This window comes from Cololabis saira, chromosome 10 (assembly GCF_033807715.1).
Source record: "Cololabis saira isolate AMF1-May2022 chromosome 10, fColSai1.1, whole genome shotgun sequence".
Taxonomy (NCBI): Eukaryota; Metazoa; Chordata; class Actinopteri; order Beloniformes; family Belonidae; genus Cololabis; species Cololabis saira.
In genome coordinates, this window is record NC_084596.1 from 21,476,784 (window position 1) to 21,489,270 (window position 12,487).

The 12,487-nt window shown below is 38.4% G+C and overlaps 1 protein-coding gene across 1 annotated transcript in view; it reads right to left on the reverse strand.

The window, feature by feature from the left end:
• clstn2a (calsyntenin 2a) overlaps positions 1–12,487 on the reverse strand; it is a 164,885-nt gene that overhangs the window by 32,882 nt on the left and 119,516 nt on the right. The window contains exons 4-6 of the mRNA XM_061732004.1: positions 9,821–9,932; positions 9,621–9,717; positions 2,764–2,913 (exon numbers count right to left, since the gene is read on the reverse strand). Of these exons, the coding sequence (XP_061587988.1) occupies positions 2,764–2,913; positions 9,621–9,717; positions 9,821–9,932 (359 nt within the window). The remainder of the gene's footprint in view (positions 1–2,763; positions 2,914–9,620; positions 9,718–9,820; positions 9,933–12,487) is intronic.

Consider the following 12,487-nt stretch of genomic DNA (forward strand, 5'->3'; position numbering starts at 1 on the left):
GCTATCATTTCAGGAGTTAGTAAACAAGCTTTCTGTGAGCATGTTCTGCTTGTTGTTTGAATGACTTATCTACATTTCATAAGAAATGAATTATTCAGTGTCATCACTGGCTGTTGTCAGGCCAGATGAAAAAAGGATGCTTCTCGGCTTATGCCTGCCAGTCTTGAAACCTGTTTATTTTCAGTACCACTGTGTTAGATTAATGCTTAGTGTGTACAAGAATGAATCAGCTGGACTGATGGAGGCATTCACAACCACAACGGTGAGGAGTGTTGTCACTGAGTGCCTGGGAGAGGTCTTCAAAAGGCAGGAGTATCTGACCTTTTTTCACATGCAAAAAATAAAGTTACAGAGAGCTATAGAGAGCGAGAGAACTGGGTTTAAATGTATCATTGCATAATGTTTTATTTATGGTTTTAAGTCACTATAGGTTAATGGTTTTATATAAAGCTTCACGTGGGTTAATGGGTTTGCTGTATAAATACTTTTGTGAGCCCAAAGTACAAAGGATGATGCAATATTGATGAGGATGTTAGGAGAAAGTAGAGCGTTACAGGTCCAGTTGTTATTTGTGGCGTCAGTGGTTCCATGTTCTCCTCCACTTACCCTTTCTATTCTTCAGGTGTGTTTTTTATTTCTATTTTTTATGCTTAAGTCTTTATTATTGGGGAAACCTTTCAAAGAAATCAACTGTTTCACTGTCTGTCATACACATCCATGTGATTATGTGTCTCTTGAAATAATGGATCTGGACTGTTATATAATCTCCATTAAAGCTTGGTCACCTGTGATTTATGCAGCTAAAAATAAGATATTACTTCTGATAATAAAAAATAGCCATATGGTGGTTACTCATCAGCCTATTATCCAGGATGTGCCTTAGCAAACATGTATCTGGTGTTGTCAAAAAGCTACGGAAGAGTATTAGGGCCATGCAGGAGGAAAAATATTTGAGAGGGGAAGATTTTTTTTTATTGTGCACTTCGAGAAAAAAGTCGAAATGTCGATATTAATGTTGAAATAGAATTTTGAGAAAAAAGTCGAAATGTCAAGATTAATGTTGAAATACAATTTCAAGAATAAAGTTGAAATTTCACCTTTTTTCTCTCAACATTTCAACTTTATTCACGAAATTTTGACTTTTTTCTCAACATTTCGCCTTTTTTCTCAAAATTGTACTTCAACATTATTCTCGACATTTCGACTTTTTTCTCGAAGTGCATAATGAAAAAAAATCTTCCTCCTCTAAAATATAATTTTTATTTTTCTCCTGCCTGGCCCTAATACTCTTCCGTAAAAAGAACAATTAAATTAGTCTTTAAATAAAAAATGGATGAGTTTTAGTGAAATGTGAGGGAGGGCATGACATTCAGCAGTTGTAAATAAAATGTACATTCAAACACAGACATATTTCCTCATACATGGACAATTAGCAGCATTGCTTCACATTGAACAATAAGCAACAGCGGCATATACAGTACAAACTTCCCTTGGTTAGATTTCGCTGCACTTGCACTGGCGAAGATCATTTTTAGTTCAGAATCCATCTTGTGGAGAAGGGCCTGAATTTTAATTGGAAACAAATAGCTCCAGTTTGACTTACTTGAGAAGCTCATCTGGTCTGCAGTCACAGTAATAAATCTTTGATTACAGCAAGGAGTGCTTTGCAGGCTTTCTTTGCTCATGTTTATACTGTGAGACTACAAAGATGCCACCGCTGTGAGGTAGATTTAAACTAGAGACATGGGAGGGGAACGACAAGCAGAGATGCCACTGGAAAATTTGTTTTTAAGCAAGCTAAGTCAACAGGCAAGGCACATAATAATAATAATTTGAATAACAATGCACACAAGTTGTTGGCTCAATAGAAATATAGAAGAGTAAGATAGTATTTTATCCCTAACTTGTTTTTTCTCCCTTTGCAAGCACTTACGCCCAGGTTTAAATATTGATCACGAACAACAGTAATGTTGTTGCATCCTTCTTTCCTTGTTTCCGGACACTACTGCATTAAGAAAAGAGTTTGAAACACCCTAAACGTTAAGAGGAAAACTACACACAAACCACATGATTATCATCATATTTTCAAATTGAAAACAATGGTTCATGGATTATTGAAAAAATAAAGACTAAAGAAAGGTTTTTGAAATATTATGCGCATGGATAAAAATATAAAAAAACAACCTGTACAATTCAATAAATAAAATAAATACAAAATAATACAACTTTAGGATTACAGTACACTGGACATTGCAACACAAACGACTACAATCAAAGATTATTGCCCGGTTCATTTGTCTCCTCGTAGATCTGTAAATCTTTTTCAAGCTGTAAGACAAGCCTTCACATTGTCCCCATCTCTTTTCCCATCTTCCCATCATCTCTTCATATCGTTTTCTGTCTTTTTTTTCATTCCTGCATGAGCATGATTCCTGAGATCCTGTCAGCGATGACAGGTGAAACAACACAGGAGATGGGCTGCCTCGAATACCAAGCTGTCAGCATGTTATAAGAGGGGGAGTCTAGTTATCTCCCCCTTTGAAGGTTTCTGTCAGGGCCTCTGATTTCCTCAAGAGACACTCACTCGTTCTAAAATGTTCTAAAATGACACAGAAGTCACTCAAACTGCTCCGACTTGTGTGCTTCAGTTTTTATGACATCGCTAACATTTATTTGCATTTAAGCAATGAGCAAGAGCACTTCCAACCAACATGGCAATAAGAGAAAGCATAGCATTGCTGTCATTTTTCGTTTGTCTCTGACCTTGCCATCCGGGTTTGCAGACAGGCTTGACTTCAATATGAACCACCACATCCTTCTTGGCTTTCTTCTGGCCACAGTCATAGGCAGACACCAAAATCTTGTAGCTCTGCTGTTTTTCGTAGCTCAGTCGCTCTGTGTTCCTGATATTACCTGAAAGTGAAAAACAGAGGCGTAATTAGGTTTATTTGCCAGCTGCGGAAATTGAAATGCCCTTCTCATTTGTCAATAAAAAACAATCATTGCTCTATTGACCAATAACTGATACTGACTTAACAGTTTGATTGATTGTGTAATTGCTGTTGGAGATTTTAACATCCATGTTGACAACCCTCAGGACATAGGGGCAACAGAATTGTTTTGTGTTCTTGATAATTTTTCAACTGACTCGTGATGGAAAAAATGCACAACAAAGGACATTGTCTACACTTAATAATGTCCAAAGGTTTAAACATCTCCAAGGTTATGTAGACAGGCGTTGCTCTGTCTCACCATTCTTGTGTTTTCTTTGAGAGTTTTATTAATGTCAGCAGAAGCTTCCAGGCAGAGATCATCAAGAAATGATACACGGATTAAAATACCAGAGAAATGTTTGTTCAGATCTACTCCTCCTCACACCTCCTCCACTCACCTTGAGTTAATGAGCTTGCGGATAAATTCAGTGGTAAAATTATTAGTATTATTGTTACCATTCCCCTCCCACCAAGGTGAAGGTGATCACTGCTAAAAAGAAAACGACATGGAGAAATGCTGCACGGGTCAGAGCTGAAAAAAAAGCTGAACGAAGGTGGCGGAAAACTAAAACATAGGTTCATTATGGCATTCGTAAAGAGAGATTGAGCATATATAATACGGAGCTGAGGGATGCAAGGCAATCATAATTTTCTGATATCATGCCCAAAAACAACAATAATGAATGCATTCTGTTCACCACTGTTTACAAGCTAACAAACCCCCCTGAGTCAAAGGCCCTGACCTTCTATGAAGCCGTGCCTGCAATGAGTTTGCCTCTTTACTGAAAATCAGACAGTCAGTCAGTGTTCAAATGCTGGACACAGGATCTGTGTCCAGTGAGAGAAACCATGACACAATTCTGTCCAGTCACCCATAAGAACCTGCATGACATCATACATCACCTGAATTACACCACTTTCTGCCTTGATACTCTGCCAACAATGTTTTTTAAAAGTGTTGCACTTTGTATGTCCTCAGATCTTCCAGGCATTGTAAATATGTCTCTGCTTTCAGGTATCTTTCCTCAGTGCCTAAAAACAGCCATCCTTAATCCCCTTTTTAAAAGAGAACAGTCAAGACAGATCACTCATGAACAGTTATAGGCCCATATAAAACTTCCCCTTTCTTAGTAAAATCATGGAAAAAGCTGTTTTTGAAGACCTGTATAACAATAAATGACTGTTTTGATGTTTTCCAGTCAGCTTTCCGGCCACATCACAGCACTGAGACATCTCTAGTAAAGGTTCTTACGGGTCTCCCAAAAACATCCATCAAACTGCTGCAGTTAGTCCAGAACGCAGCTGCCTGAGTCCTGACTAAAACCAAGAAAGTGGACCATATAACTCCCGTTCTTAGATCTTTACACTGGCTTCCTGTCTGTCACATAATAGATTTCAAAATCCTGCTGTTGGTTTATACATTTCTGAATGATCTAGAGTCAAAATACACCTCTGATCTCCTGGTCCATTATAATGAGAACCCTCAGGTCATCAAGTTCACGCCTAGTTTTACATATATTATATTATATTATATATACCCAAAGTTAGAACCAAACACGGTGAGACAGCATTCAGCTTTTATGCTCCTCACTGGTGGAACAAACTCCCAGAATGCATCAGGGCTGCTGAAACTCTCAGTTGCTTTAAATCAAGGTTGAAACCCTTTTTATTTATTGCCGCATTTCAGTAATCATAATGCACTTTAACCTCTATTGTTCACATCTCATTTGTCAATTCTTTTTAAGTGATCTCTGTTTGTCTTGAATTGTAGCTTTTGAACTATTTTATACACTGGTACTTTTAATTTAATTTGAGTTTCAAAACTTAATCATAATTTAAATCTCGCAAATTCTGTTTGGTTGGAGTCCCTCAGGTTTGAATCCTGTAAGTTCTATTATGTTTTATTATATTTTATTTATTTATTGTTTTTATTATTATTTAAATCATACTTTTTATGTATGTTGTAAAGCACTGTGAATCACTCTGTTGTTGAATTGTGCTATATAAATAAACTTGTCTTGCCTTGATTCTCAAAAAAAAAAAAAAAAAGTGGAATACAAATAAAAATGTTTCAGTGGCCTTGTATTGCATTTGAAATTAAAGGCCTGTACACAGTCACTGTGTAATACTGGATTCTTCTCCAGTCACCAGGGTAACAGTGAGCCAGAGAGGATGATACAATGCTGTAGATTTTCATAAGCATAGTGAGGTTACTTTTTTTTTTTTTTTTTTACAGACTGTCATGTTTGTTTTGCATACTTATTTGAAGTGTTTAATTTGTATCTATTTTTAATTTGACACTGCATAAAATGTTGGTGTGTTTCTGAGTCTATTTGTGTTGAAGCATGTTTGGTTTGCAGCTTCTGTGATGCTCTTCAGTGATTTAGTGCAAGCAGATGCTGATCCAGATGAACTGGTGTCCTGTAGACCTGGATCACCTGGGTCATCTGGATACATCGAGCTAAGAGAAGTGACAAATTATAAATCATCCAACCAGAATTCTGTCTGAAGGATGTTCATGGAAAGCAAAAGTCTGTTCTAGATTAAACTTGCTAGGTAACTAGGGCTGAAATGATTCCCCACCCCACGGCGCACGCCACGCCTGACGCGCACCTCCCAAAAATTGTAACTACGCGTCAAGAGGTCGTAGACCCAACGCAGACTGAGAGGGCTGTGATTGGTTCACTTGGTAGCAACGCATTTCCGGTTCCGGTTCGTGAAGCAGTCGTGAACTTTCAGCGCTCTTTTCTTCGTGTGTGTGATTTTTTTTGTTTTGTTTTGTCCTTATCCCTTTGATTCACTGTGACCGGAAAAGTCGGATAAACCATTCAGTAAAAGAACGCACCCCCCTAGCGCTCGCATGGGGGTACTGCACCGCGGCGAAATGGAGTGACAGAGAAGTCCGAAGGGTTCACGACGGCGTCACGGCAATCCAGGCTTTAGATAGCGCTTGCATACCACAACAGTACGTCTTCAATGCTGCAGAATCTCCACCGAACACCCTGTTTACTCAGAGAGCGAAGGACTGTCACCCAAGGTAAAATTAAGTTAACGTAGCGCTAATTAATGAGATTAATGTTACGGTACCTTGCTAACATAATGTTAGCCCTGTGGAGGGCTAGGTTTCTATTAATTATGACTACTGTCGATGCGTGGCTAACGCATTTAATCTGTAAAAACACAGAGCTGTAAAGTGATGAAGGTGAAAAATAAAAACGTAATGAAGCTAAGTGGGTAGTTTTCAATTTTAGCTCTGTAGTCGTTGATAGATAAAACATCAACTAGCACTGGTGGCTAATGTGCTCCAATACAGCAGGTCTCATCATTTTATTTTGAACACTGCCAAAACTCAAAATCCTATCAAGACTTTAAAACTTTGAAACACGTGGGAAAAACACCTAACCTTTAAAGTGATGTGTGTTATCAGGTGTATATGGCATTTTTAGGTTAGAAATAAGAAAATGTCTTGGTAAGATCCTTAGTTTTTTGAGTGAAGGCCGTGAATTTGGTCAACTGGTGTAAGTTCAGGGTTTTTAAATGCACAGCCATGATCCTACTGTATTATATAATTTAGTTTAACATCTAACATCCATCCATCCATCCATTATCTATACCCGCTTTATCCTTTGCAGGGTCCCGTGACATCTAACATCTATATTGTGTATATTTATAATTGCTCTTTAACTAAACAAAAATATGTTTTATCCGATTACCGTACTCGATTAATCGATGGAATTTTCAGTAGAAAACTCGATTACTAAAATATTCGATAGCTGCAGCCCTATAGGTAACATTGAATCAGACGATAGATGCTCTTGAGGGTTTCTGAGAGTCTAAAGTCCATTTTGAGCCCATTTTCCAAACAATATCTTTTGAAGAGATAGAATTGATTATTGTCTAACACACTGAGGAAGACTGGATAGGTACAATTTGAGGATAAATTACAGTATAGAAGATGGTGAGTTAGTCTCGCTGATCGAACACGTACACGCACTCCCATGAACTCACACATACACAAAAAGTATTTCAGTCTCCCCTCAGCTTTGATTACACTGGCCTTAGATCAGCGCAGGACGGATGTGAAGTCTAAGGAAAAAGGCAGCATATATCCGAAATCTCAGACTTTACACAGGTAAATATATTCAGAACCGCAATTATACAAAAAACCGAACTAAACCCCTTCAGCCTGGCATGGCATAAACCCCAAAAATAAACACAAACAAAACAAAAAGGGATCTTTGACATGTTAGTTCTGATCTATGGACTGATGAAAGTCGAATCTATGGATTACAGCTTTATTAAAATACAAATGAATCATGTACAGTTGTCTGATTAGAGGTCACACTGTATTAGACATGTTTTAACATTCATATGAAGCACGGTGTACTATATGTCCATGACATGTTAACTGATTCTGGCCAAATCTCTAATAATATTGGTTCGGCTTTATGTGTTAAATTACTCCAAAATCATTCTCAATAGTACCATTTCTTTACGCACAGTTGGTTTCCATATCAGTTGGAGAATTCAAATTGGCTCTGTGTTGTCTATTTTACCAAATAATTCATTTGCACACAAAGTTCTGATCATAGAAAAAACATGTAGAAAGGAGGAAGGGTTTAAACCTTTCATCAAGATATCAGCAATTCTGTTTGTGAGGCCAGAGTGGCACAAAACTGATGGAGTGGCTCTTGACTGCGACAACTAAGGGCAAAAGAATATTTGATCAAAAACTGCTCAAGGTTTTTTGTTTCAATTCACAAAACCACAAGGTCCATGTTTTCCATTCTTAAAGGGGACCTATTATGGCATTTAATGTATATTTTAAACAGGCCTTGAATGTCTTAAAAACAATTAAAAGCTTGTTTTTTCTACATTAATCAGAAATTCAACCTCTGGGCCATGTCTTCATTTTTACTGCTTCTAACCTCCTTCTCTATGAGGGACTCTGAGGGGCGGGGAGGCTATGATAATGAGGCTCTGTGCTGATTGGCTGCCTGAATGACGTGTAGCAGGGGAGGGCACAAAGCCTCCGGGCTGAAGAGCAGCGGCTGCGTAGCAAAAGCGTGTCCCATGCGATGCGAGGGTCGGCGACAAAATCAATTCCATAAAGCCTGAATTACAGTTCTGCGTTAAATTGATGCGTAACCTACGCCGTAGGCTCTGCGTTGGTGTAACGCGGAACCATAAATCAGCCTTTTGTTACCTGACCGGGTCACCTCGTCTTCACACTAATTCACACAGGAAGATTTAATTGAATTCTAAACAGGTACACCACAGTTATTTACTCCGATTCCTCTTCATTTCATTTCTTATGATACAAGACAAATGAATCATGTTAACTGTAAAGAAATCACAACACTGAATGTTAAAAAAATGTCAACTTTATTGTTAAAAAAAAATAAAATAACATAAGTTGTATATAAATAACATGTATGCACTATTGCTGGCTCAAGGAAGTACCGTGCATCTTCGGAAGGTGTCGTTGAACAGCTTCAGGTGCTTGGAAGATCTGAAACCAGACAGAAGAAACATGTATTACTAATAGAGCTCCGGTGTTACCTAACGGTGCTCCGGAGCTAAGCTAAATACTTAGCCCATGCAAAGATCATACTTGTAGACAAATATAAATAACATTAAAAAATAACGTCACTTACCGCTGACTCGTGTGCAGTTGCCGGGTCCGTACTGTTGGTACTGATCCTTTTATGAGGGTAAGTGTTGATGCAAAACCTAATTTTTACTGTCCCTCGCTGTGGAAACAGCCACCGCTTCCAAACAATGGCGAACGCTCCGGCCGGCGGAGTTAGTTGTGGGCGTGGTTTCAGCAGCGGAGGAGACGGAGGCGTGGTTTGCATTTTGGTGACATAACGAAAATGCAGAAATCTGAACGGCTCGTAAAAGTCACATGACACTGGAAGATTAGCCGGGCGGGGTGAACAGACACTGCAGAATTTTGTTGCTTTCCTCCTTCTCTGTGTTGGCAGGGTGAGGGGAAACCACTTTATATATGTTAAAGCAAGAAAAAACGTGTTTTTCATAATAGGTCCCCTTTAAATGAAGCTTTCTTTCAGCTCAAGGATTAATTAATTTAGTTAAAGGAGTAATGTGTAATATGAAGGCAAAAATTTTATTCAAACTCCACACTCCATTCAAATATGGGCAGTATAGCAGCACAAATGTCTCCTCTATGGCATCAATTCAACACCAAATGTATTGCGAATCAGAAACTGAAAATCTGAGTTTCAAAACACAGAATGTGTAACTTATAAATCAAAATCTCTAACCTACAGTAAGAGCGCAATCATTTTTTCTAAGTTACACTTTTCTTTTGTCTCCATCAGTCCTAAAACCATCTCCATTTCTGAACTGTATTTCTCAGTTCTGTGTTTTCTTTTTGCAATTGCAGCTCTAAAGTTGTTTAAACAAAATCAGTAGTTCATAATAGGTTAAATAAGATTAAAACAGATACAAAAAACTAAAATATAATCATTTAAATTCTCCAAGCCCACAAAAAGTTTCTGCACTCTGCTGTTCAAGAAACTCACTTGAACCCAGAGATGCACATAACTCTAAATAACATCCCCTGCTACCCTAGAACCCGTACAAATGAATGCATTCACTGACCATTACGGTCAATGGCAAAAGGCGTCCCTGCAGTGACAATCTCGTAGTTGCAGATCTGGCTGTACTGCGGTGAACAGTCCTGGTCCCAAGCTTCCACCTGTACCAAATTAATGACAAAATCTCTTTGATTTAACATAGAGGGTTATTCAAAAAAGTGAGTGGGATAACTAAATGTGAACCAACTTTTAAGTGTTTTATACCTGTAAAATGCTGTCGTAGATCTTGCCTTCAGTCACTGATGCCTTATACAGTGACTCTCTAAAAATGGGACTGAACTCGTTGACGTCGTTCACTTGGATGTGAACCACAGCCCTGCATGGAGAAGGCAAAACAAAGGATGCGAAAGAAGAAAATGATGATGAGAAAGGATTAGCGTTATTAGGATACAGAGAAAAACAACAAACAGGTGAAGGGAAGAAGACATATTAAGGGAAAACTTCACTTATCAGACTAAAGTTAAGACTTATTTCTCTGTCAATCTTTCTGTAGTTGAAAGCACAGGTACTAATAAAGAAAAAAAAGTTCACCTTGAAAAACAAGACTGAAAAGGACTAGCTTTAAAGGGTTAAAAAAGGTCTCGTTTTCCTCATGATCTAATATTTGCTGAAGCAGATTTATCCACAAAAGATTTTGCTGTTACAGAAAGCTGTTTTTCTTTCGTCTTTTACAAATTTCTCTGTTTTTCCCCCCTTCAGCTTCCTTTCCTTCTTTGTGTCTTTGTCTGTTTGTCTTAAGGACAAACAAAGATGCAAAAGCTGGAATATGCACAATCTGGAAGAAATAAACTGGGAACTGTTATTTACGCTTATGCGCTACATCTTATTAAATACGTTTTCTCCACCAATGAGCTTCCCGACAACAACTCACAGTGAACCTGAGAAGGGACATCTACTGTAGCTAATTAATGGCATTAGCCTAATGAGGCCTATTTAGACTCACATGCCAGGTACCGGTAATGTCACTAATCCACAAACAAATATGCGCACCTTTATGCTGGATCTTTTTTTTTTTTAGTTAGAAAATTCATCACAGATCTCTGAAGTGAAACATTTCTCTCATTCTCACTCCTCTCTCGTTTTTGTACAATGCAGCTGTTTATTTTAGCAGCTCCTCGTCTTTGGCTGAAGGGCCAGAGGGTCTGATTTGCTGCTGTCCACATCAGTCTGCTTGTGTGTCAATCCAATTCAAAAAGGACCGTGAACACAGAGAGCCATAAATTATATTGATGGGCCATTAGAAGGACACATCCTCAGACGGATCTACGAGTCCCAGCTGTCACTACTGAGGGTTAAGAGGATTTTTTTCCCTTTTTCTTTTTCTTTTTAACAGAACACAGAGAATATAATAAAGAAAAACAATTTCAGTAACCATTTACTTAAATATCAAAACTGGGGAATTGATGCAAAGATACATATTCAAATTAATACAAACTTCAAAAATTATAAATAAAAGAATACAAACAACTTAAACTTGTGGCTATTTGTGAAAAATGGATCTTCACGCCAGGCAATAGGGTACAACTTTAATATGTTATTATGGGTTACTATGGGGCTGCAACTTTCCTTCTGTATCACAAATCCTTTCTTCATCACATCCATTTTAAAGACATTTTACCTATCAAAGCATTTTACACGACTGCAGTGGTATTTCATTGGATTGAACATCCCTTTTATGTGTTCCAGTGAGGTTTTTGGCATCTTTCGTTTCTTTTGAATATCTTTTGTTTCAGGAAGAACCCTTTTTAAGCTATTCAGCATCAGTTCTATTTGGTGCACTCATTGTATATATATATGTATATATATATATATATATATATGTATGTATGTATGTATGTATGTATGTATGTATGTATGTATATATATATATATATATATATATATATATATATATATATATATATATATATATATATATATATATATATATATATATATATAAGGGGTGTAACGGTATTTGTATTCGTCCCGTCACGGTACGGGCGTCACGGTTCGGTGCACGCAGTCATACGGCGAATACGTCTGACTGAGTTAAAAAAAAATAAAAAATCAATGTCTGAGTCAGTCCCCAGGTGGCGTTAATGCGCCTAAAAGCTGCCAGCAACCGCCATTAAGGAAAAAGAAGAAGACGAAGAAGAAGAAGATGCAACAAACAGATGCAACAAACTGAAGAAGAAAGTCGCATGTCAAGTGTAGAAATAGAGCTAGGGGAACCGCCTGCTTCGTTTAAATCAGGAGCATAGGCGCCAAATTATGTTTTTGCTGAGGTCGGTGGCGCGCAACAGGGCGCACGGCGCGCAAAGCTGGCGGCAGACCCTGCGCTCTAGCGCCGAGGCATCACATACACAATGAATGGCAAAGCCGCCGGCGGCTGCCACTGTGCGCCCTGTGTGAAAACCGCTTTAGCCAATCAGTGATTGTTGAAATGGGGGCTCGCCTGCTCAGCCCTCCCCGTGGGAGCTCGGCCATCTCCCCGAAGCACCCACGGTTCCTGTGCGATACGTCAGTGGAAACACATCACCCCGATATGCCCATCACCGGAGGTAGGAAAAACAAAACAGCTGCCCAACAACTTATCCCCGCTGCTTTTAAGCAGCGTCTAGATGTGAAAGCAGACAGGGCCAAAAGACATTACCGAAGCAATTGGCGTGTACATTTCAAAATCTATGCATATGCAGTAGTAGAGGAGCCCGGGTTCAAGTATTTATTACAAGTGCTCGAGCCTCGTTACAATGTCCCATCCCGCGCTCACATAAACCAGTCCGTGGTAAAAATTAAAAACACTAACGCACAACCGTGACTTGTGTGTACCATTACACCGCTAAAATATATATATATATATATATATATATATATATATATATATATATA